The 27,855-nt window shown below is 34.5% G+C and overlaps 2 protein-coding genes across 51 annotated transcripts in view; one reads left to right on the forward strand and one right to left on the reverse strand.

Annotated features, from left to right (window-relative positions):
• Positions 1 to 27,855, reverse strand: part of caska (calcium/calmodulin-dependent serine protein kinase a) — a 243,950-nt gene that overhangs the window by 62,309 nt on the left and 153,786 nt on the right. For all 50 annotated transcript variants that reach the window (NM_001423569.1, XM_087265936.1, XM_087265930.1 and 47 more), the window contains exons 3-5: positions 18,527 to 18,632; positions 11,949 to 12,026; positions 11,739 to 11,811 (exon numbers count right to left, since the gene is read on the reverse strand). In NM_001423569.1, the coding sequence (NP_001410498.1) occupies positions 11,739 to 11,811; positions 11,949 to 12,026; positions 18,527 to 18,632 (257 nt within the window). The remainder of the gene's footprint in view (positions 1 to 11,738; positions 11,812 to 11,948; positions 12,027 to 18,526; positions 18,633 to 27,855) is intronic.
• Positions 44 to 5,811, forward strand: gpr82 (G protein-coupled receptor 82). The gene is made up of 2 exons (XM_087268128.1): positions 44 to 152; positions 1,679 to 5,811. The coding sequence occupies exon 2, from the start codon at positions 1,710 to 1,712 to the stop codon at positions 2,817 to 2,819; it is 1,110 nt and encodes a 369-aa protein (XP_087124254.1). The 5' UTR covers positions 44 to 152; positions 1,679 to 1,709; the 3' UTR covers positions 2,820 to 5,811.

Here is a 27,855-nt window from a genome sequence, read left to right on the forward strand (position 1 = left end):
GCATATCTGTGAAAGAAATCATGCAAAAGAGAACTGAGCATATATCATTCATGCTCACATCACTTCCTAGAACAACCAGTATAGGGGAGGTGGTCCAAAACAAAACAGCTCACAGATGCCTGTTGCACACATCAGTGACTCCATTTAGTGAGGTAAGTGCATTAGTTACTTCTAGTATGGATTATCTACTCCAATCTTGTACACAAACAAGTGATTTATTGTTAATGTTTTATAGTATTTGAAATATGTTACTGAAATATGTTTTAAATATTTCCTTTCATTAATAAAAAAAAGTTATTTCAAACAAGCAGTGAGGAATATTTAACATGACTAATTTAAGTCTCTTTAATGTTCATTATGGCATTAGCCAATACTTTAAAGTAAAATAATTTGTGTGTGTGTGTGTGTGTGTGTGTGTGTGTATGTATGTGTATATGTATATATATATATATATATATATATATATATATATATATATATATATATATATATATATATATACACATACACACATTTTATATTTATATATAAAATATTTACAGATATATTTATTAAAATTATATTTTAGTCAGCAAACATTTTTAGAAATTAAAAGATAATACAATTAAATTCAATTAAAATAATAAAAATATATAAAAAATTACAACCTACAAAATTTCAACTAAAATTGTTCGTCTCTTAATTTTCGATCTTTTTTACATTTGCATTTTATATTTTTCTATAGCATATAAATTTGGGTGTACTAGTTTTTGGACCGTTATTGTAAGTTTTTTTGTTAGATAAGCTCCAAATTTGGCTGCAGTACTGAATAAACTAATGTATAAACACAACTATAATATTGTTCAGCTTCCTATTAAAATATGAATTTGAAAGAGATTTGTGAGCGGTGTACTTGTATATGCTGAGCACTGTATCTACAAAAAAAAAAGATGACACTGAAAGTGGTTTATGAACTTCTGCAATTATGTAGAATATTTACAGGAATGCAAGTGAAATTAAAGGTTAGTTCTGCAACTGTATGTCAGAGGAAGCACAGCTTACCAATTTAAACTACTAACAGAACTAACAATTCTGCTGTTCTGATAACTAGTATTCATATATATATATATATATATATATATATATATATATATATATATATATATATATATATATATATATATATATATATATATATATATATATATATATATATATATCAAATGTAAAATGTATGTTTAGCAGTTGAATTTGTTTGAAGAGAAGAAGAAAAAGAAAGAGCTAAGCTCATATTTCAACTCTGTCAGAAAATATTTGGACAAAGCATAGACCATTGATTTTAGAAGCATGGACGTTTGGCCCAGGTTTTATGTTCAGTTGGGTGCTTCTTGATAACTGAATCTGTTACCCACTTGTACAAGACAGCATAGGGTCCACTTAATTTTGCACATACACCAAGACATTATTTTATGTAGTGTTTTTTGCAACTCGCACATCTTTCTTTGTTTATTTAAAAAAAATATGTATCTCCTAAACATAAACCTGACAATACAAAAATAAATATGATAAGAAAATAAATAAAATGAAAAACTTTGGTCAAGGAGTTCAAAAAAACTTTCACAAAAAAAAAAAAAAAATTAATATTGTGTTATAAAACAACACTTCCACTTAAGAATAACATTTTCACTATGTTTTTCAGCTGTTGAGAATTTCCCTTCTCCGAGAGCTTGATGGCAAACAGTTCAGATGCTGAACATAACATTTCTAACCTGTGCCAAACGTGCACTACAAGAGTAGTTCTCCCTATTATCTACACAACCATGTCTGTTACTGGCGTGCCGGGGAATCTTATTTCTCTATGGGTGTTTATGTGCAAGATCCCAGTCAAAACACCCACCCACATCTATCTGATTAACCTCGGGATCTCCAACCTGTTGCTCTGTCTCACCATGCCTTTTCAGGCCGCGTACTACTCACTTGGGACCATGTGGCACCAAAACAACACAATGTGCAAAATAGCGATCAACATTTTAACTCCGGTCATTCACATCAACATCTGCATTGGTGTGATGATATTGAGCTGGGTAGCACTCAGTCGCTTTGCTTCACTGATTCAACACTCCCATGCTGACCGCCCAAGCCGTTGGCTTAAAGTTCTACCCAGAGCCTTCCTTTCTCGAAAACGTCATGCAAAACTGGCTAACGCGCTGTGTGTGGTCACCTGGGCTATAGTTGGTATAGCCGTCACATCCTTTGTGGTGCTGTACTCAGTCAGGGAGGTTAGAAGTGTAGAAGATGGCGATGGAGATGAAGAGTGCTACGGTGTAGCAGTGGAAGTTGGTGGGAAAGGATCTCACATTTTCGCTTTAGTGGCCGTTTCTCTGTTCTTTGTCTTTTTCCTGTTGGTCTTATGCACTTATATGGCAGTGATCAAGCACATCTGGAGGTCCAAGAAAAGCGCAGCCATCTCTGACAGCCAGCGAGTGCATGTGAGAGTGTTCCGGAATATCGTCATCATTAAGGCTGTGCTGGTAGTCTGTCTCCTGCCTCATCACATTTATAAAGCCGTCTTTATTCATATCATCAACAAACAGTCTTGGTCTGGAGCATCTTCAACAGATGGCTGCCATCCACTGTCCATGTATGTGGAGGTCAAGAGTATCCTCCTCTGTTTAGCAACTCTGCGAGGTTGCACAGACCCCCTCATGTACTTCTTACTGGATAAAACGTTTCGTAACCACACACTCAGCCTGCTAAGATTACGCAGCAGCACAGACGACAGTCAGTCCTCTAAGTCTAATGTGGGACAGCTATCTCAAGGAACAACAGGGTGTCATTAGACGTTAATCTGAGAGGACACTGTACTTCAGCACAAAGGAAGCCCATTGTGAGCAAGGTTTCCTAACATCTGAATGCTGCTTGCCACACACACCAAAAGGAAAGCAAGTCTTTCTTCTCATTATCTGGATTACTTCCGCATGTCTATTGTTCTTTGGTTTACCTGAAGCTGTGAGAACTTTTGCAGTGGTTACACCTACATCAAAAAAGTCCCACAGCAGGCTTCTTCTGGTATCAAATGTTCTTGTTGCGATTAAATGCTGAAGCTTTCATCACAATGTGTGGTATTATCATATTGATTTATGTTGCAAAACAGATTTACCCTAATAGGTATAATCACCAAAAAATACTTGGTGTATTGGCTTATTGTATTGAAATGTTCAGAGTAAATAAAATGATTTAAACTAATTAAACTGCAAAAGAATGATAAAGTACAACAGGTTACACTTTACAATAAAGTCTTGTTAGTAAACGTCATTAAATGCATTCAAATTAACAGCAAGAAATATCCATATTATAGTGGTACTTTAAAAATACAACTGAATTGTATTATTTGCTTAATACAACAATTACAATTTAAAATTATTATCAGCCATTAACTATGAATTGATAATCATCTAAAATGAATTACTGCTTTGTCAACATAGGCTCACTGTGAAAAAGTAGCCCTACCTACAATTCTGGAGATCACAAATTATGTAGCCGGAGCTACACTACGTATGGCTTTAAAACGAAAGCTACGGGGCGGTGTGATTCTGTTCCTTTTTTGCTTACTCGCCGACCATTTAACTCTGTATGAACGGCTTTTTTGCTGTTATCAGTTGTCCGGTAGCTCAAAATGTACCTCAGCACACTTGAGAGTGTGGGTTAGAGTAGGTGAAGAATGATTCCAGGGGCCCGTTTCAGAAAGGAAGTTAAGAGAAAACTTTTAATCCTGAAATGAGAAAAATTCTGGGTTTTCCGTTTCAAAATGGCAGGTTTGTCGAACTGGAGAAAGCAGGGTAAGAAAAGCCTATTTCTGAAAGAGAAGTAACTTTAACTCAGAGTCAGTTACCGTGGTAACTTACTTTGTGAATCTAACCTGGTCAGGAGCCGGGTTTATTCTCTTAACTCGTAGTTTTTGCCGTTCTCCGTCTCTTTTTTAAAGACGAAACGGTATTTCTCGCCTTAGCCTTACGCTTCTACCCACCTTTTTTTAATGCTCATTTTGGTTATGCGCATAAAAACGATTGATGTAAACGCCATAATGCATATAAGTTTTAAAAAATATGCATAAAAACATGCGCATAACTGAGTAGGATAAACTTTATATTCGACAAGATGTGCATGAACTGCGATGAAAACACTTTTACTGAACAAATTCCAGTATGTGCATTAAAAAAAGGTTTGTTATAAGAGATGATGATGGAAATGTGTGTAAATAGACAAACCAGGAGGCTGAGCACACTGCAGAACATCGGAAATGTTGTTTTGGTCATTCTAAAATGCCTGAACCATTTCAGTATTAATGTATTTTATTAATTACCTCCAGAGTGTCAAGAGCTTTTCTTTTTAAAACGCTGGGATTGGGTTTAGGGAAGGAGATGGGTGGGGCTATCAGTCGGTTGGTCAATCAGTAAGTCAGTCAGTTGACAGTGGCCTCTGGTAGATTTACGCAAGAATAGCAGTCACAAATGGCACTTGCAAGAGAAATTTGAGATCTGAAAAAGCATACACAGCAGCCTCTGGTGGATTGGTGAAAACAAACACGGCAAAAATAAATAAATAAATAAATAAAAAAAGCATAGCTCCTGGGACGAATTTTGCTCTCTCCAGAAATGTATATAGTGGTACGTATTTAGAATAAGCCTGGGTTGGCTTTTGTACAGTAGCTATCATAACATTGGCTTTATCTAAATTAATTGATGTTAACAAATGTAAGCTTGCTATACAGAGTTTTGGATTTGATTTATTTATTTATTTTTGAACAAAAATATCATACATAAAATATCATAAAAAAAAACATTTTAACATGGTTGAAAATGGAATGGGATGAAGCAGAAGCTTAACGAAGTTAACGAACAAAAGGCCTACAAACAGTCACATAATTTTCCTCTGTCATAGGTCATATCAACATGTGAAATCGCTGTTTGTAAATACCTCATCTATTAAGTTTTCAAGCATTAGGTGTTGTGATAAACAACCACCCCGATGCAACAATCTCAATATTTTGAAAAGAAACTGTTTAAATATTAAAGAATTATTCAATGTACATTAAAGTGGCCAAAATGTGTATATTCATTATCAAGATACACTGAATTATTGAATATTCTCATTTTTTAACTAGCCAACAATCCTCATTGTGTGAGGTGTATATTCAGGTTTCTGGTTAAATCCCCTACATTATAAGATTACCCACATGACTCATGATCCACATAAAGTATTTCAAATGGCCAAATAAAATGCTAAACAGTGGTTTATTAAAATTGCTACATCTTTTCTTCTTATGACTATGTTGAGGTATAGTGATTGTTTCCTGATTAAAAGCATTACACCTTTGAAATGGCTTCATAATTATGTGTATCCACATTTTTGTGTAGGAAACAGTGCTGAGAAAAAAAGGAGGGAGAGGCGCATGGTGCAACACAGTGCAAACAAGTGTTTCACTTCTTTATTCTGTAGAACACAAAAATATTCTCAGAAGTGTAAGGTCAGAATACTGTACATCTCACTTTAATTAAGTAGTACTGCGATTCATCAAGATATCTGCGTCATTTAGCATAAAAATTTACCTTGCAATTAAAATATAGTTGAAATGTGCTCTACATTTGGGTCATTTTGATTACCCAGAATTGTCTCTGGGTGCCAGACTTTCTGTTCAAAATCAATTAAAACAAATGCATGTCTGTACATTTTTCTTTTTTCCTGTAAACAGTTTTATATGAATGCACAAGCTGGAAAGGTTTCCGCTTCATCACAGCTTTAAAAAATACAATTAAAACAGGTTTTGAACAATATGGAGGCAAGCCTATTTATTTAATTAAAATATGTTATATTATACAGTTATTTACAGTATATATATATGCTATTAATTTTTTTTTTATTTAAACTATAACAAATTAAATCACAACATCTATTTTACCATTTGCTTCGTCTTTAACAGTTTATTGATAAGTAGACTAATCAAAGACCATTTAACTGAGCTTTGTGAAACGTTTTGTATGCAGGCCTACAGTCAAAACTTTAATATTTTAGCCATGGCTGTGGCGAGTCGGCAATACTGTGTCTAAAATTAAACAATTTTCTCTTATCAGAAAAAACAATAAACACAATTATCCCAGGCGCAGCATTGTAATAGATTTTAGCAAATATGAACAAACATGGAGAAAACACCTCCACCTTCCACGGAGAAACAGCCACCTTTGGCATCGAGTTCTGCGTCTTCAGAATTGGCCACTACTGAGAACGAAGCTCAGCTGCCCCCTACGGGTAATGTATTTTCTAAGTCAGAGAATTTCCCTGAGTACTGCGGCTAATCGAGGTTGTATGGCATTCTATTCCTGAGATGCGCATTTCTAAAGCCCCATCTGTAAAATTTTAAAATATGTTTAATCATTTTCTTGCACATTTATAGCATGGTAAATGCAACTTTATTGACTGTATTCATATATCAGGTTCCAAAAAGATGTTACTGTTACAGATCTTTGGACATCAAGAGCAACTTGTTCTCTTGTTAATTACATACATCTACTTTCCTGTTTCCACTTGCATGTTGGTTACTGTGGCAAATGTGATAAGCCTCCCATTAGTTGTGCAATGAGAGAATGCATGCTTGCAATCAGCGCCTTTACTTTCATAAAGCACACTCATGTCTATGTCATTGGTAATGAAGCATGATGAAGTGTGTATTCATCTACGTTTCTGATGGCAGCAGCATTTAAGGCCATTACTTAAAAGACAGTAAATATTTGAGTCTGCATCATTGCTCCCATAAAAGCAACATTATAGCTGCCTATTTTACGTTGACGCTGTCATTCTAATCACAGCTAGATAGCAACTTCCATAAAGCAATTTTGTTGGAATATAGTCCATCAAACTAAAAGGTGAATATTAGGCACAGTGACAAAGAAGTTGTGTATTGCTTAAAATAATAATAAAGGTGTATAATAAAAAAAGTATTTCCATAATGATGTTTAACAGAGCAAAGAAATTTTCACAGCATGTACGATGATATTTTTTCTTCTGGAAAAAGTCTTATTTGTTTTATTTCGGCTAGAATAAAAGCAGTTTTTTTTTAACATTTAAGGTCAAAATTATTAGCCCCTTTAAGCTATATATTTTTAAGAAAGTCTACAGAACAAACCATCGTTATACAACAACTTGCCTAATTACCCTAACCTGCCTAATTAACCTAGTTAAGCCTTTAAATGTCACTTTAAGCCTTGAAAAATAGCTAGTCAAATATTATTTACTGTCATCATGGCAAAGATATAATAATTCAGTTATTAGAAAGGAGTTATTAAAACTGTTATGTTTACTATTATGCCTAGAAAAAAATCTCTCTGTTAAACAGAAATTGGTGAAAAAATAAACAGGCGGGGCTAATAATTCTGACTTCGACTTTACATAACCATTCAAAGATATTTGAATAACAGCATTGTAAAAATGTATTACAATACCTCAGTGTTACAAGATCATTCAAAACTCATTCTTATGTACTAATTTGGAAGGAACCTTTCTTATAGGCCCCATTTACACGAATGCATTTTCGTTTTAAAACGTATACGTTTTGCTACGGTTACGCCATCCATCCACACTACGCCGGAGTTTTCGAGCGATGAAAACGGAGCGTTTTGAAAACGCTGAAGAGGCCGTTTTCATTCTGAAACGCTGCTGCTCCGTTTCAGTGTGGATGGGGAAAAACGGAGACATCAGAAAACGGAGGAGGGGCTGCCCACATTCGCCTATCTGATTGGGGCTTTTCCCTCAATTTTTTAAGTAGCTTACACACAGTTCAGAGTTCGCAAGTTTGATAAGGAAAACAGACCCTCGAGGACATGTCCGGTAAATCTTCAAAGGGAACAGTGTACTTTATAACCTTATTCACATCATCCTGGCAACGTTGTTTCACTTTCTCAACAATAAAATGAAAACATGATTTAAAGGGGTGGTCCACTACGATATTATATTTTAAACTTCAGTTGATGTGTAATGTAGCTGTGTGAACATAAACAGCATCTCTGAATGTAAAATGCTCAAAGTTCAATGCAAAGGGAGACCTTGATTTATACAGAGTTAGCTTAGCAACGCCTACAATTAACGAATTTTGGGGACTACAAAAAATATCTCCGCCGTGGCCAGAGATGCTGTAATGTTACTGCAGAGGGAGAAACGCCATCATGCTGTTTCCACAGAGCCGTTCTGTTTCTGTTGTTGGGCTTCCAAATGACACGACCCAAACACAGAAATGCTTACAGTTCAATAGTAATTATGTTCCAGAGAACTATAAAATACATAGCAAGCATGATTTGACAAAACGCAGCTTCCAGAATCTCTCCCAGTTCAGTGCTGAATTCGGCTAAAATCTCCTCAAAGATGGAGCAAGGAGACGCTGTGAACTCTGAGTCATGACCTGTAAGTGTTTTTATTTGTTAAAATTGATCATGACATGTACAGTGTCTAACCTTAACAGTGTGTTGTAGCAAAGATGTAAACAACGGGAAATTATGGTAACCGCTAACGTTACAAATCCATATTTATCAAACTGCTGTAAACACACATACACACACACATACACGCACTCTTGGCCAGCACCTGCGTCTCTCTGTGTGAGACGGCAGAGTTTTTTCTCTATAGGCAGCTTTCCTATGCGTTTTATAACTCGGACAATAAAGTCGCAAAAGATATGTGAACGATTCATTCTTCTTACACAGGCATATTCCGCATATGCGTGAAGGAAGTCCTGTAACGCGTTGATTTAAAAAAAAAAAAAAACAGCAATGATTTCCCAACTGGAGTGTAACATCAAAAACAAATCAATCCAGGCTCAAAAAGGTCTCATCTCACATCTTGTGCTTTATTCTGTCACCACAGAAAATAACTTAATCCGAGCATGAGAGAAAAAGAACAATAAATATCTCTCCCGCGCACATGCGCTTCTCGTGTTACAGATACTTCATAATACACACACACACACACACACACACACACACACACACACACACACACACACACACACACACACACACACACACACATAAACACTAAAAGGCACAGAAACACTTAAAGGAGCCGCATCCCATTTTCACTCGTTACAGACACGTGTTGACTGACTGACTGTTTACACAAAACGCCTTGTCAGGGCGTGACGTGGAGCCGATCAGCGAATCACAGCACATTATGATGATGACCAATCAGTCACTTCAGGGCGGGCCTTTTAGAGGAACTAGGAAATATGCAATATGTCGTTTTTATGTTAGCCGAGTAGCTGTGTATAATCAAAGTGAGATTTATGAAAAAATAACACGATTTCCTTTAAGTAAAACATAAGCACACATCTTATTAACACAACCAAGCCTTAAAAACAACATTCTAGACCACCCCTTTAAGAAAACTGCCTATTTTCATTTTGATATTAACAACTGAACAGACAGCAGAAATGCTGAGGCGTCGTGCTGCATCTTTACTGTACGCATATTTATAATAAAACAGAGCCTATATAACATCCCTGCCTCCTTTCATTTTCATTGAAAATACGAAACAAATCCTCTGCTTTGCTGAATGTCTATATGTCTATATGTTTATAATCAATAATAGCCATTATGAGAGTATAACGCACAATAAGTTTATACATTATAGGAAATAAAGGCAAGCGATCAGTCCATATACAGAATGTACGTGGTTCCATTAATTATTAACTTATCCTAACCAAAACACGTTACCTGTGAACAAGTATTCGATTCAAAAAACCAAAGTTGGAGAATATGTTGTTAGATATAGAAAACAAGATTAATTAAATATCACGTTTGGCAAATAAAGTGAGATTATGCTTGATGAGCAGTCCGACCAGCACAGCTCTCATCTGGGCAGAAATGCTGCAGCGCTTGCCCGAGAGTGTGTGTGTGGTCACGTGATGTGGGTTTTCAGTGTTTTTCAGTGATGTGGGTTTTCAATGTTTTAGTGTGGACGGAGAGCAGTTCAGAAATGCTGGGTAAAACGCTAGTGTGGACGCGGATCGTTTTCATTCTAAAACGCAGTCTTTAAACTAAAACGCACTAGTGTAAACGGGGCCATAGATGCTAAAAACTGATTTTATGCTTGATATCTTTGGATTCTTTGATAAAAGTTGCAAAGAGCAGCATTTATTTGAGATGACACTACAAAATCACTTTACTGTCACTTTTGATCAATATAAAGCAGTTTTAATCAAGGCATTATTTTATAATCTTACTAAGCCTAAACGTTTCAATGGTAGTGTAGATGAAACTACTGATTGAAAACAAACAGGGAGACATTTAGGTTCAACTAGCACTATAAAAATGTCAATTATTATTCTTATTTTTAAAATCATCTATAAATGTTTAAAGTTGTCTTTTATTATTATAAATATCCACTTTATATTCAAGCTTCTTGTTTTGATTAAGACAAACCAGGTGCAAACCATGACATAACTATTGCAGTAATTAAGTATATACATATACTCATTGTGCCTTCAGATAAGATGTGGTGGCAATAAGCATCACTGATCAGTGGCTCATTGTATACCCCAAATACAACTATTAATTCTCCATTTGTCCCTTATTTTGATTTCAAATTCAAACATTGTTAATTATAATGATTTTACTAGTTACACAATTATTATTGATTTTTCAATCTTTCATTGTGTATTGTATTGTAGGGTGGTGCAATATGAATATTATTAATATCAATATTCAATATCAATATTCTTAGCCTCCTTAAGATATTGTTTTATCAACTGGTTATAGAACAAACCTTTTTGCCTAATAAGTCTAATTAAAGCCTTAGCCTAATTAAAAGAAATGAGTTATTAGTATAATCTATTAATTGATTGGATTTACAGAAAGGTTCTAACGTTATCAGGACTCCAAGATATGACATTTTTGTCATCTTGCCCAGCCCTAGTGTATCATGTGTTTTATAATAGTGGAGACATTGACAAAGTTGTTATGCAACTTAAATTACCCAAGATAACTTGCATCTGTAAATATCACTGAGGCCAAAAACACAACCACAATAGAGCAAAAGCCCCTATAGTTTGTCCATGACTTTAATTACACACATTTATGGTGAAATTACATTTGTGTGTCAAGCAAACAATGCTCTGTGAATTTTTTTTTAATTGTGCAGCCGAGCAAAAATAGACTTGTGGAAATGATCACAACACTGCTGTATACTTGCTCATTTCAATTAACCCTTGTTTCTATAGCACTTGTACAATGTAGATGTGTCAAAGCAGTTTAACATAGAAGTTCAAGTAAATTGAAACTGTCAGTCCTGTTTTCAGAGTTGAAGTTCAGTTCAGCATGGTTTAAATTTCACTGCTGAAAGTTCAAACACTGAAGAGCAAATCCAATGTTTATGATCTAATCCATTTGAACTGCCACACAAAATACAGACTCAATCCACACTGAAACTGGCCTAATTGTGGTTTATTGGTGGGAGCTTTGATTAAAATTACATCAACTGGTTATGCGCTCATCACTTAGCAACTGACCACTAAACACTGGCGGCTGCAGGCTACTTATGAGAAAAGAGCAGCTGTTTTTGAAGCAGTTTATTCTTAGTGTGATGATGGTAATGTGTAATTTGCTAGTTCTCACTAAAACAGAGGAAGTGGTAAGGGTTTTCTAAAAGGGTTTTTTTAAAAAGGGTTTTCGTCAAATTCATGGTAATCTGAAGCAGTGAGACATCACTGAATTTACCTTCACATCCCGGTGAATGATGTTGTTGTCATGGCAATACCGCAGCGCCTCTAGGATCTGTCTCATGTAGTGACTAAAGGAAATCGAGAGAAGGGTAAATGATGACAATTTTCTCTCTGGGTGAACTCACTTTTATCAGTCAGTCTCGGTGTACATCTCAAAGTAGAGCACAGAAACAAAAAGCAGATGAATGGCTTTATAGGTGTTTACCTGGCTACCGCTTCACTGTAAACAAAGCCAGCGTCTGCTCTCTTCACAATCTCAAAGCAGAGATCTGCTCCATCCATGCTGAAAGACAGAAAATCATCATCATTAAAGATGAATGCTGGAATAATCAGTTGTGAAGTGTACTTATGATTTCATTTCACAGCACTATTATGTCTCCTTGTTATAAGTGATCTAATATTCAAGTGTATAAAATTGATCTAATACAATGAATAGGAGAAAAGTGATTCAGTACAAAATATTTCTCAAATTATTGATTAAACTATGATGGAAATGGCCATTTTGGGTGGAAGCAAAAACAGTTTTTGTGTGTCTCTTTAAATGCAAATGAGCTGCAGCTCCCCACCCCCCTTTCAGAAAAGGGCTGTGCCTTTAGAGCTCATGCCAAAGCAGCATCTTCTCTGTCTTCCTTGTTAGCCAATACAGATGTGACTAAAACTGCAATTCATTGACTGGCCATTGGGGGCTGGCTCCAAAAAAAGAGTCTATCCCACAGAGGATGTGAGCTGAGTGTGATTGTGGCCAGAGCGAGGAGGGGGTTTTCTGAAAGTCGGACTGTCTAGATTTTCTCTCGCTTCGAGCGTGCTCCAGCACTGCTCCATAATAAACACAACAGACACAGAATTGAGTCATTTGATATATTCAACTAACAAACCAGCCAATCTATTTACATACTGAGATTAACAGTTATTAATAGCCTACTTATCATAAATCTGTTTATAAAAATACATCATTTACAAATCAAAGAAGATAGCCCAGACCCCTTAGTTTGTTTTTTTTCAAATTTTTGAGATCCTACAAAAAAATTATTTTTTTAAATACAATATAATTGCACGAAACATAAATATTCTCATAAAACATTAAATTCCAAACAATATAATCAAAATATATTTATTTCAGTTTGCAATTGAATTTTTACATGACTTATAGAGGTTGCAAAAATAGCGCATGTGATGTATTTGAGTGTCTCTAGAAAAATCACGTCTCACCTGCGCCCTCACATTACATGGAATGGGGCAGGCCTGTGCAGTAAGCAGATGCGAATGAAGCGCGAGTGGTTTACATTTGAAGTCAAAGCAGAGATGGAATTAGACAAGCTGTGGGGTGAATTGATCGTTTGATCCGATTTAAACTGCAAAAGAAAGTGTGAGCAAACGGAGCAATGAAACAGATGGAGATTGGTTCACGAATGACGGCCACTGGACATGACTGGATTGAAAGACATTATTTGTGCTTTACATGTAAGGCTGGTATTATGGTGTGCGTCAAATTAATAAATTATTTTGTTTAACTCTTTCCCTGCAGTTAAGGAAAGAAAACGCTTCCCTGCCACTGATGTGTTTTAGGGAAGTCCATGTTTTAGGTATATTACGATAGCGGAAGCCTAACGCATGTCTAGAGAGAGGTAAATAATGTCATATGCTCCGTGGAGTGTATCCTAAGACGAAGTAAGCTCGTGGCTAAAAATAGGAGTTATACAAACTTCCTTTGGCTTAATCCCTACCCTTACAGATTTGTTTTAGAGCTTGTCTTGACAAGAGACCAAAAATAAAGAAGCTCTATTTTTATGATTTGTGTCATTGTGTCAGATTGCACACTTAAAGTAGGCTACCTAATATGCTAAATAAGAATAAGATATATATATATATATATATATATATATATATATATATATATATATATATATAAAAAAAAATATATATATATATATATATATATATATATATATATATATATATATATATATATATATATATATATATATATATATATATTATTCATTTATTTATTAAATTATTATTTTTTTAATTATTGATTTTTGTGGTGGGTGGTAATTCCGATAAATTTGCGGACAATTTTGGGATAAAATATATATATATATATATAATATCTTTTTTATTCCAAAATTGTCTGCAAATTTTTCGGAATTACCACCACAAAGATCAATCATTTTTAATAATAATAAAAAAAGAATAAATAAAAAGAATAAAAGAAAGAAAGAAAGAAAAAAAAAATTGCAAAAGTTTTTTTTGAAAAACTAGGGAGTCTGATAGCCTTTATTGAAGAATAAAGTGAATCCAATGCAATGATAATCCTTATGATGCTTGCATAATGATCACCAAACTAGGCTGAGGCTTTCATTGTATATATAAACTATAAATATTAAAAAGTAAATAATGTTAAATAATGCAACACTATATCTAAAAAGTATAATACAGGCTATTATCTATTAAAGGTCTATACAGATGCCTCATCTAAACATCACTGCGGTCACTGCTTTCGCATCTGTTTAAAGACCTATATTTGACAGATTACTAAATTTTTATAAAAGTTTAATGTTTGCTGTCAACTATAGGCACTATTTAAGGGCAATTTACATTACGACATTGATAGGATCTGACGTTGTCAAGCTCATGTTTCCTCTAAAATATTAAGGGCCCTATCATACACCCGGCGCAGTGTGGCGCAAGGCGTGGCGCAGTAGTCTTTTGGTAGTTTAAGCTTGGCGCAAGAGTCGTTTTGAGGCGTTGCGCTACGCTGTTTAAATTTTGAGAAACTATAATAGATTTTTCATTAGACCAAAACTAACCCGGTCTAAATTCGGGCGCAGAGTTGCGCCTCGCTTACGCACTGCTTAATACGCACAAGAGAGCAATAGGCAAATATCTTTACATATGAAAAAATGTAAATATTAAGGATATATATAGTATATAATAAAAATAGATATAAAATATAAATATAAAGGATTAAAATATTACAAAACATATTATTTTCTAGCCTACATAAATATGAAAAACGACTGCTTTTATGTCTTCATCTCGGGAGGCTTTTTCAGTTCATTCATAACAATTTGCTTTTGTATAATGTTATTATTATTAGCAGTATTATTTATTATATCAATATTTATATTTGTTTTATTAAAAACAAGCTTAGATTTGCCCACCTGTCAGGTTTTAGACCATATGGGGCGCAGCATGTGTTTTAGGATATAACTCAGGTTTTTGAGTTATTGCTCAAATTTTTTTTTGCTATTTTTATTCATTTATTCATTTGCTGGAAATTAGAACTGAATTTAGAAATAGTTTTGAAATTAATATTTGCGCTTAACAAACAAAAGTATTTATTTATAGACTAACTGATGTCTGTGCGTAAAGGTTTCCCTATCCAAGAGCGAAAGTGAAAGTGATCCATTATCTCTCATTCTCACGCAATAGATGCTCTGTTTAACAGTTTTCTGTTAAAAAACTGTTAACTGTTTGCTTGTGAAATGCTAATTTTTTCCACTTAGACTTACTTTGTGTCCTGTAAATAGTGAATGTGCTCTTGGCGCGACGCAGCTGACTCTTAAAGGGAATGGGAGATGAGATTCTAATTGGTTTATTCTCAAAACACACCTATAACTCATTAAGAAAATAAACTCAACCCTTTTAGAACATGCGCCGCGGTCCCGTCCTTAAATTAGCAAAAACGCGTCCTGACACGCCCTGAAAGCGTTTACGCTCTGCGCATGGACCGTCAAAATAGAGCCCTAAGAGACTTACATAAACTTTCAAATCAGTAGTACCAATATTGTCTGTCATTGCTGGTAAAATAACCATACTTTCAGAGAAGTCTGATATTTCTGTGTCAGTCTGACACAGGATGCACTAAACTGTAGCCAGTTTAACTTATTAAAGCGCTCTGAACTCACCATGATAAGTGAGATGGTAAAAATAAAACCACACAAGAGCTGATGTAATATCAGAAGACATTTATAATAGCAACTTGCATTAAAATGTAGCAATTATGGCAGAATTTTGTTTTATAACAGAAAAGTATTTATTAAATCCTTATTTTCTGTGGAGCGATCGTGGAGTGGGAAGCAGGTGAGAATGGAGAGAGGAGTGAGCGAGAGATTAAACACCCAAAGCAGATAGAAAATACTTGGTGAGCAGATTGGAAATTCTTGCTGCTCCACTCTGGTCATGTACTTTGCTATGTTAAAATGTTCAACTTAACCTGGTAAAAGCTTTGCCTGGTTCAAAAAATGTTTTTGGTGTATATAGCTTATTTTACCCTTCATGACAACTGTGTGGGAGTGAATTTTTTGACTCATTCATTTTCTTTTGGCTTAGTCTCTATTATCAACATTTGAAATTCTTGAAACTTAAATATAACAGACACCAAAATTGTTAAGGCATCATGTACATATTTATACGACCATCATCTTCACTGTATGCAAATTGATAACAAAACAAAGTCAATTTAATTGAATCAATTTAAGCTACAATTTTAATAATCACAAATAATTCTAAAAGTATAAAGTACAATAAGTTTATACAATATAGGAAATAAAGTCAAGCAATCGGTCAAACGTGCGGAATCAGTGTACCTGAGAACATATGGGCTAAATCAAATGACCGAGTCGTTAGATACAAGTCTTTACAAGATGAATTATAGATCGCGTTTAACAACTACAGCGCGATGAGATCCAGCGGCAAATTTGGGATGGACTGGCTGATGTTCGGCTGCTCTTAGTTGAGCAGGTGTGCTCAGAGCTCCTGCTGACTGCCTCGAGCTCAGACGTAAGAATACGCTATAGCAGCTTTCAGCGCATGCCAGAGTGCATGTACAATGATGTGTGTTTTCAGCAGTGTAGTGTGGACGGAGAGCTTTTTTAGAATGCTAGATGAAACTCCAGTGTGGACGGGGATCGTTTTCATTCTTAAAACGTCGTTTTAAAACTAAAATGTATTATCTTAGTATAGTATATTCTTAGTACAAATGATGTACTTATTTTTTTGTTTATGTGGCTTTATCCAGCCTATAGGTTTTGGGATTATTTATTACAATTATCAACTAATATGAAATGTTGTGCAGTTAACTGCGCACACAGACCATTCAAGTCTGGAGTGATATTCTTATATAATTTCATTTATAAAAGCATCTGTTTTATTTAAAATAATGAATTATTTATATTCTGAATATTAATGCACTCCAGAATCCGAAAGACTGATTAGCTGGCTATAAAACGGTCATCCGAAACACTGTTATAAATGCATGGATTCCAAACACAGCTTAGCATTTAGCTTAGCAGGAAGTATTTGGAAGTAATTAGTGATTAGCTGGAAACAATAACAGGATCCCTTTAAACATCACAACAACACAAGATGTGCTGGCCTTTTAATTACCTCTCAAAACAAACTAAACAGTAAACTATGAAGTTGAGTCAACTGTGGCAAATGAACAGTTTCCTGATTGAGATATCCTCCCGATTCTTCTGTACTTAGAGTGTGAGGGTGTTGTTTCCAGGGGCCAGCAGAGCTCTGAGAGTCTCTGCTTTTGTGTCAGCTTGGGTCTCTAAAGCCTTTAAAGAAAATCCCTTGAGAGGCAGCTGCGCTTCTCCAGATAAGAACTCACACTGCATAGAAGTTTCTTTTTTGTAGTTGGAAAGGCTCTGCACTTCAGATAAGCATATGAGTGAGCATTTAGCAATTGAGGAATTAAAAAGCTCATCCTATTTCACAAAACTGCTGAGAGAGCAACATACGCAGGCTCCTCAGAACGGGGAACAGCATATTCATGTCTTGTTTAGAGACACTTTTTAGAGATCACTGACCCAAACGCTTCAAAATATGTTTTAAAACAATTGCTCATTTACATATGCTAAAACCACATGGATATGTTTTGACTATTATTTCTGTTAAGTGACAAGACTTTTGTCTCAGCAAAGTCAGACCTTACTGTCCTAATCAAATAATTAAAGATAAAGACATGATCATATTTTTTTTGGGTACAGAAAGCGTAATCTAGAGGCCTTTGCCTTTCATATACATCATATACTTTCATATACTTCTGATAACAAATGATCAACTAGAAGTAATTATTTGTTGTTCCTAAAACTTGGATAGACAACAAGACTTTTTACTGTCAGGTAGTGTACAGAGAAAGAAAAAGGCTCTTTATTGAGATTGACGATTCCGTGAAGAACCTTTAACGTCATTGCACAAAATGTTCTTTACAGAGGAAAAAGGTTCTTTAGATTGTTAGATTGTTCTTTTCAGATATGAAAAGAGGTTCTAATCCTTGACATCACTATAAAAAAATCTGTGGTTGTTCCTGGCACTTCATAAATGTGCGAGATGTCTACATGTCATTTTAAAATATTATGAAACTAGAAAGTCAAATATTAGCTAAATAATGTTCCATAGTTATTTAGCCAAAAATCTATATTATATGAATCAATAAATATTAACTGTACATAAATGTTTATTTTTACAGTAAAAATAGATATATTCACTGTAAATAAACATTTACTTGATTTTAGTATGCTTGACAGGATCGTTTTGTTATATAAACTATTGTTACACTGAATTATAGGCATTATTATTTGCTCATAAAATAATACAATAATCATAAAATAATATGAACAAATATGATCTTTCATGTTTTATACTTTTATTATTTTGATGCATGAAAGCATCTTTCATCTTGATCAGGTTAAAATGCAAAGAACTGCAATCAAGATGTAAATTCAGCATTAGTCTTACAACTCTTATTAGAGTTGTTATTATTAGACTTACAACTCAAACACCATGTAGAGCATCCCATCAGAGCTGTAGGTCTCTAGAAGCTCCACTATATGAGGATGTTTCAGCATGTGGCAGATACTGGCTTCTCTCTTCAGGTCTGAAAAGACAAAGTGGAAGACTGATGTTAACTGCATTTCACAACAATTACTGTTTAACAAATAATTAAAGGCCATTTGGAAAAAAATACACAATTTATAATCTTTAACAACATTAAGCTACTCGCAATGTTAAACTACAAGGAATTAATTTATTCTATTCATAAGTTTACTGTCTGGAATATCCCAATTTATACAAAAAAATTCAAGCTCGGATCCAAGTTCTGATCTTACTTACACATCTTTAAAAGCAAAAGCTAGATTGCTTTATATGCTAATTCAGACACAAGTTTTGGCACAATTAGCAAAAATGTTCAAGGGTGCGCAATCAGACATCTGTGTCGCTAGATAAGTCTATATAAAGGACCACACATACACCGCTGATCTTCACATCTGTGATTAAAACTGTTGGAGTTTAGGAATCACACAGCCATGAGAAAACAGTCAAACACTTGTTTCACAAACCAGATGTGGTGTTCAAGTTCAGTTAAGAGCAAAAATGCATAAAGAGTTTTTTCCACCACATTAAATTTAGCATGGCCCCGGATTTCCTGACAGTTCTCCCAGATCAAAATCACTTAAAATGTGTTTCTAAAGTGCAAAGCTGATAGAGATCTCTCTTTAAAATTCACACCTCCACTTCTTCATTTTTGCATTGACCTTCTGATGCCACAAGAGATATGTTTATGCATAAAACAATATTTTAAAAAACATTCGGTAGAGGCTACGATGATTGCTTACTTTTTGTCAAGATCTATTATTATATTTAAAAATGCTTTGAGAATACAGTATAGTGCAAGAACTCTCCTATGATTCATCTATACTCATTTAGACTTTTCAAAAAGGTCTGGGTGTTATAACAAACAAAAGTTTCTTGTGTGCATGTTTTTTAAGGCAAGTCATTAGACTCCAGTTTTGGCCCGCTGTCATGTCTTTAATACATTTCTTCAATTTATAAAACTATATTTATAAAACAGTTTTAAAACTGCCACCTCAAATCTAACCTGTTAAACAATGCACAGAACATCAGAGACAGCATGAGAAAGAACCCCTGAAACTTGGGCTGCAGGATATATTGTTTCGGCATCGATATCGCAATGTGGTCATACATAACAGTCACATCGCAGGATTTGCAATATTAAATTTGCATTATAATTTATCATTTGCATCTGTTTTTCAAGGCATGTAACAGTATAATGATTTTAAAAACACTTACATAAGTAATTATACCATGTGTAACTTTAATAATGATCAATTCTATTCAATTATTTGTGTTTTTATTATTAAATTACTCTACTTATATACTGGTAAAAATGAGGAAACACTTTTAATTTTAATTCTATCCTTTTCTTTATAGTATTTATACTATATTACAATCAAATTAATGCTATAAATTCTTTCCAAATAGAGGTATAAATTAAATTGAATTCATATTGGGATATATATTGCAGAATAACAAAATATTGAAATGTTACATTTTTCCAATATGGTACAGCCCAACCTGAAACCCTTTTATATGTTTAAATTTCCTTAAAAATGATTCTCTAATAAATCTGTTAATGTTTAATTAATCATATGTTACTTAAACTTTAAAGTAGAAAGTGTGGTTGTAAAACTTAACATCGATACAAGCCCCCTAGCTCGCTCCCCAATTAATAATCCCTGATTCATGCTGATAAAAATAAACATCCTGAAAAAAAATTATTAAAAACATCTTGGAAGAACTTCCCAGTAAATCCCACCATCAAACACTTGGAGAGGCTGTGGAGCTGCAAAAGTGTCAAATAAAAGAAAAGCCTATGCTTTGTTTCACAATCTAAGCACGAAATTAGCATGTGAGAGACGGCTTTATTATATTTAACCAACTAAGCTAAAGCACTTCAGCTCGACCCCCTGTGAAACAAATAACTGTGTTCTGTTTAATAGAGACAGAGCATATAGAACAGGAAACGAGCATTCCGGTGTGTTGGACGCTTGCTAAGTAACCACAAGACCATGTTTAGCAGCAACAATATGCATCACATTATTAGTGTGCATGCATAAATACAGTAAGTGCCTCCTCCTTTCCTGGAACTCCTCTCCATTCTTTCAAACTCACTTCCTCCCTAAAGGAAAATCCTCCCCCATTCCCTGACTTGTTTCATCAGCTGTGACCCAGTTGGCAAGTCAGGAGTGGGAAAATACCTCATACTGTATACCACTGCAGATTACAGTAAAGACACACAGACATCTGACACCATCTGATGAGTGCGGCATTGAGACGCAACAAAAGCAGATTGCTTTCATTGTAATCACCAAAGGTCACCTCAATGCAAAACTGTTTCTGCGTTTGACAGGTTAACACATGAATCAACATCTGCTCAATCAGATCGACCAGCACAGATGCTTGTCAGAACAAACAGTCTCTTATATATTGTGCTCAACATAATCGAGTACACCCCATTTTAAAAATGAATATTTGTATCCATTTCTCAGTGAATATTCACTGCCTGACAAAAGTCTTGTCGTCCATCCAATTGTTTTTATAAACAGCAAATAATAACTTGACTTCTAGTTGATCATTTGGTATCAAAAGTGGCTTATATGAAAGGCAAAGGCCTACAGATTATGCTTACTTTACCTAAATAAAATATGATCATGCTTTAATTTTTATTTAGGACAGTAAGGTCTGACTTTGCTTGGACAAAATACTTGTCACTTAACAGAAATAATGTACAGTATAGAACAGACAAGTCCAAACTCGGTCCTGGAAGTTTAATTCTAACCCCAATCAGACACACCTGGGCTAGCTAATCAAGCTCTTACTAGGCTTTCTAGAAACATCCTTGCAGGTGTGTTGAGGCAAGTTGGAGTGAAAATTTGCAGGACACCGGCCCTCCAGGACTGAGTTTGGACACCCCTGGTATAGAACAATGTCATGGTGCAAAAAGAAATAATATTGTGTATAACTCCTGTGAGTTCATCAAGATTCTTTGGATTCATCTGCAATGCCTTCTCCTTCAGTTGATGTTGTCATCCACTCTGCAGATCTCTTGCACATCCCCATACTGAATGTATCCCCAAACCATGATTGTTCTTTCACCAACATTGACTGATTTCTGTGAGAACCTTGGGTCCATGCAGGTTCCAAAAGTTATTTTGCAGTATTGGTGATGATTAGGGTGCAGTTCAATAGATGATTCACCTGAAAAATAAATCTTCCTTCTGCCACTTTTCCAAATGATCAACTACAAAAGTCAAGTTATTATTTGTTGCTCTTACAACTGGGGTCAACGGCAAGACTTTTGTCAGGGAGTGTAGGTAAGACATTTTGGAATATTTGAACAAAACAGATTTATTAAACAGATATATTTATTAAAGTTATATATTAGTCAACGAATATCTTTAGAAATAAAAAGTAATAGATTTAAATTCAAGCGAAATATTGGGGGAAACAATAACAAACCACAAAATTTCAATTTTCAATTCAATTTATACACTTTTTATTTCTGTTGAATTTTGCTCTTTTAACTTTTTTATTTAATGTTTTTCTATAACCTAAAATTTGGGTGTACTCATTTTGGACCGCTTTCGTAAGTTATTTTGTTGGATTAGCTCCAGATTTGATTTCAGCACGGACTAACCTAATGCATATGTACAAATTTAATATTGTATAGCTTCCTATAGAAAATATCAATCTAAATGAGAGATTTGTGAAGAGTGTACTGTATGTTGAGCACTGTATGCAGACTGCTGTATGGATCATCTTCATCTATCCGCTTGTCAAGTCCTGACATATGGAATAATGTGTCCGGGTCCAAGCCGTTACTCATTTGAATTGAGAAAATATTCGTTCATGACCACTTTTTGGTCATATCACACAATAAAGTAAATTTTATATAAAATCATGGTGTACACATCAGTCTCTGGACTTGTTGCATCACAGACACCAATGTTTTAACAATTTCGCTTTGCTAATGTTTATTATTACCATATGTTGAGCCTCCCAATACAGTTTGATATGCCGCTAGGACCCACCTTGCATGACGTCACACTTAGCAAGCAGATAGGCACTGTAGAGATAGAGTCGGTAAATGCAAATGAACATTTTACAAAAAGGGCTCACTAAATGGCATAATATAAAATGTTTATATGACACTTGACATGAACTATTTTCAATTATGTTTAACAAACAAACCTTTTGTCTTCCACTTGAAATGCTGTGCTTATGAACTGAGCTCTTGCTATCAGGCTTGATATTAAAATGTAGAAACAAGTGTTGTTTAATTCATACATTGTACTTTTTCAAGGTTGTTTTCTTGCAAGATTTAAAAAAACAACAACATTTTATTCAAATTAAATTAATTAAAAGCAACGCTATAGATATTTATAAAGTTATAAAACAGTTCTATTGTAAATAAATGCTTTTGAAAAAGAAGATACATTTACCATGAAAGATTGTTTTTAAATATTAACAATAATACGTTATGTTTCTTCTTGTGTGCATATAATGAAGATTCCTGAAGGATCATGTGACACTGAAGAGCAGAATAATGGCTGAAGATTCAGATTTACCGTACCATCACCGGAATTAATGTTTTAAAATAGCATACAGTATATTATATACTGTATACGAAAAGCATCTTACCGACCCCAAACTTTCTAAAGGCAGTGTATGTATGTCTAAGTGCAGCTTAAATATCCAGAGTTTTAAGGACCACTATTTTTAAGCTCATAAGAGTTTGTGAATGGCTCATCTTAATCCCGCTGTGTGCTGTGGCAGTTCAGCCCTTTGGCATCGCTTCTGGCCTTTTAATGACCAGTCCATTACTATGGCAACACCTGGATATACTGGGTGCTTCAAAAATGGCAAAATTACCATGTTTAGACACACTTTTTACAGCCTGTTTGCAGATTAACATGATGTGTTGGTGTCCAAAATGACATAATATACAGTTAAGCAGACATAAAATTAATTGTTACAACTGTTAGTTGTGACAGGAGGGAGGAAACAAGTCTCAATACCAGAAAAGGTTTAACAATAACAAACACTTTAAAAGCAAAAAGTGGGTATAAAAGTTTAAAAGCCAAACAAGGCCAAAATACAGAACAAAATATTTTTTACTTTTTAAACCTCTACACAACCTACATAAAAATAAAAGAAAACAAATATACTGTCAAGCTTCCTAGAATCCTTAACCCCCAAACAGAGTTAAAAAAAAAGGCATACACAAATAAGATCACGTTGAACTCACGATGTTCTCAAACTATATATACAAATTTATTATACAATAATATACAGGAATATAGCAAACACTGACTTTTATAATAAGGCCACTGTCACCAAAACAGTGATACTTACAAATGATTTAAAATCACTATAAGGTACCTCTTGTGGCTTTACTATACAAAAATGGCTTTAAAATTAGAGGAAAGGTAATTTTCCTTAATTTTTTTCATTGTACTGGAACAATCAGGGCTCAACAGGGTGACAATTAATTTGCATTTGTGACAGAAAAAATTGTGCAACTGAACTAATCAAAGCTCATGAGCCATCATGAATATAACAGAACAATAAAAAAACTACAATGCCCAAATGCACGTACGCTTTTCCTAATTTGCAGAATATTGTATGGAACAGTAACTTTAAGGTTTCTTATTCAAGCCACTGAAGCAGTGCCAAACAGTGCATTTTAGTCATCTTGTGTTAGGATGAAACCAATCAAATTTAAAGTAAAGGGCCCGTATTCACAGGAGCACTGAACTCTTTATGACATATACCTCAGAAGTTCCGTATATGTGCATTTGATGTATACATCAGTGCAAAGAGTGAAGACGCCCCCTATACTGACACTGAGCATAAGAAACTGTTGAATAAAGTCTTTATTTTTGCTGTATATGCACAAAAGGATTCTTGTAGCTTCATAATATTCTGATTCACCCAGTGAACTGCACAATATTATGTTGCGGATGTGTTTGCTATTTTGCTAGACTTAGAATGAGCATATGAAGGATGAGGAAGCTCTCAGATTTCATATAAAATATCTTAAAGGTACCGTGAAGTGCTTTGAAATCTGTATTTTTATTCAATGTTTGACCTAATCTCAACCAAAACATGAAGATGGGGTGCGACACTGTAGCCCCTCATCTTTTTAAAATAGGCCAATAGCATTTTATTTTATCTCCATTTTACCAGTGAGAGTGGTTGAGCTCAAGGGCATCAAATGAGAAGGATCTTGAAGGGCCGGGGCATGTCAGATACTAGAAAGCATTTGATTGGTCACAATCTGATAAGAAACTGAAGTATGAGGTGACATGAATAAAACCGTTGATTCATTTAGGCGGAAGTGACTAACTACATGCTTTTATTGGTTTTATATCTTCTACAACTGAATTTTGCCACTGTTTTGGAGCACACAAGCTTATAGAAGAACAAACAATACTGATACTAACATCTAAAAAAATGCATAGTCATTTCATGGGACCTTTAAATTGTATTCCAAATATGAACTAAGGTCTCATGGGGTTTCAACAAGATGAGGATGAGAATTAAAAACATAATTTTCAATTTTGGGTGAACTATCACTTTTACAAACAGCTTCTGAAATTACACAAACACCACATTCACAAAAGAAATATTCCCTCTTGTCCGGTGTCTGTGTCTTTTCTCTTCAACAGTCTATTGTTGATGGTTATCAGTCAATCGTCTACTGTTTTAACATCCTTAATAGCTTGTTTTAGTTCCGTTTACTCAATTTCTTTTCTAACTATAAAGCAATGGAAGCTTGATTATCTGAGGAGGAAAACATTTGAAATCTGAGAGTGGCATTTCCTCAAAGAGAAGAGGCAGCTTGGCGTGGATGTTTGGCACAACATTCCCCCACAGTCTGAACACACTCACATATCCATCTCTATCCAGGGAGCCTCCCATGGGACGTTCCCTGGAGTATCAGTGTCTACAAGTGGCCAAATGTCTCCCAACACACTCCTCAGCATGTCCATATGACACTCTCAGTGAAGATTTTCCAGATTCTCAGTTGAAGGCTAGCTGAGCCGCAGTAATTTTTCAGGGTGATAAAACATGTCGGCTGACTGCAGCAGCAAGGATCTGACGGCAGACATCCAGCACCTGAACAATCCCTCTCATCTTCTTTGACAGATAAACACAAACACACTCACACTCTCCTGACCTTCTGCTGTCCCCCTGGACTATGCTTCGCTTTATCTTCCACTATGCGCTGTGTGTGAGCAAGTGTGTTTTGAAGAGATGGGCAGATGGTCTAGTCCTTCAAATACGTGTCCTAAACTAGTGTTAATATGGGACGAGATAAATTCAAATCTGGCTTGCAATTCTCTCCTTTTAATGTTTTTTTCTGATTCAATTTAGACTTCGTTTTCCACTCTATACTTTTTTAATTATTAATGTACTATACTGCAATTAATTGTTAATATTTCTTTAAAGGTGTCATACACTGCATTAGTTCAATTGTTCTCTGATATCTCGGCATATGCAAGTTAAAACTAAATTTTCATAAACCAGAGTTTCTGCAGGTTTCACAAAGTCAAATTTAAGACTTTAAGACCCTTTGAAGACCATGAAGAATGACATTTCAGACACTATCTGTTTATAGGGCTAAACGCTAAGAATTCTTTTAATGACCCAGCAGAAAAAACTAAAAACTACTCACCCCATAAAAAACTATTTCAAATTAGTTATTTCTTAGCCACGTATTTTTAAATAATGTGTCAAAGCAAGCAGACCATAGTTGTATACATACATTTATTTTTAACATAAAAAAACTGAATATTTGCATAAAAGGCTGTTAAAATATTCGTTATGAATATAGTTTTATTGTTGGTTATTGGATGTGAGCCTCACAGTACACACACTTAAAAAATGACTTTTGCCACTTTTTAAACTACTTATATAAAATGATTTAAAACAACACAATTCATAAGTTTTTTTTTTTGGAACAGCTTAATAGTTTTATGTTCAATCCACTTAAATTTGAAAAATGTTTAAGTTAAAACTATAGTAAAAACAGTTAACTTAATTGATTTGTGTTGGAACAACATGAAGAAATTGTGTGGAGCCCAGCATTTTATACTGTCAACAAAGGAAATTTAAGATGTGTTTAAAAAGATTCAAGACCTACAACCTTGTATTTCAGTGACTTTTGGAATTTTTAAGGCCTAAAATTTTGATTTTGAAATCAAACAGTTTGACTTTGAAATTGACTATTTAAGATCCCGCATAGACTTAGATTTTTTTATGCTCATTTATAACTCCATAAAATATCCCTAGAACCAGAAGGTCCATACTGACTAAATTTGGTCAATATGTTTTCAACATTTTAGTATGTGTTTTGGCTAATAATCTGATGATGCGGCTGCTCGTCAAGTCCAGACGACAAAAAACATGACCTAAAATAAATGCTGAGGGTGTGCACTGTGAGTAACGCAACAGACTGTTTTGTGTTCTGATTGGCCTCTTGTAAACAGGGGCTTTATACGAAAGCACTATACTTTATGTTATTAATAAGGATGAGGAAACGATGTCTGATGTTCACGTTAAGGCCATTTCTATATACCGATTTCTTAAGATTCAGCTATATTAATAGGGCACCTTTAAACCAAACAATTGAAAGATATAATGTAATGTGTTTATTTATAGTGCATTTATCATGTACGGCCATACACCCACAGGACAACGGCGCCAATGTGCTCACCAAACACCAGCTATAGGTCCAGGTCCAGGAGTGGAGAAACAGTGATAGAGTGACAGATTTAATTACCACAGAGAGTCAGGGCCTTGGTTTAACATCTCATCAAAAAGACAGATACAATAAAATGTATAAAATATAATATACAAAGCTGAAGGCAGCAACTGTGATCCAGAAGACTAATTCACTGCTTCAATAATATTATTTTCAGTTTGGGTTCATTTAATTCACAATGTAGAGTAAAACATTCAGGAATCTTCCAGTCCATCAGAGAACATATTTTACTCAAATTGGAAAAACCCATCAAAAAAACCCTTAGAAAAATGTAGACATAACTAGTGTCAAAATTGTATTGTGGGCATTGATGTTAGAGTCCTATTTTATTGCAGTAAAATATACCAAGTTAATAAAAAATATAATTTAGTAATAAAAAAACACACAATATAACATTTTAAAAGAAATAAATGTTTAAATTTTGTTAGTTAAATGTGTTTAATCTGTTCTGTAACTCTATAATAGAGTA

Source organism: Danio rerio, chromosome 9 (genome assembly GCF_052040795.2).
Source record: "Danio rerio strain M-AB ecotype USA chromosome 9, GRCz13ab, whole genome shotgun sequence".
Classification (NCBI taxonomy): Eukaryota; Metazoa; Chordata; class Actinopteri; order Cypriniformes; family Danionidae; genus Danio; species Danio rerio.

Coding starts and splice junctions, on each gene's coding strand:
- gpr82 (XM_087268128.1), top strand. CDS start 1,710: ATGGCAAACAGTTCAGATGCTGAACATAACATTTCTAACCTGTGCCAA.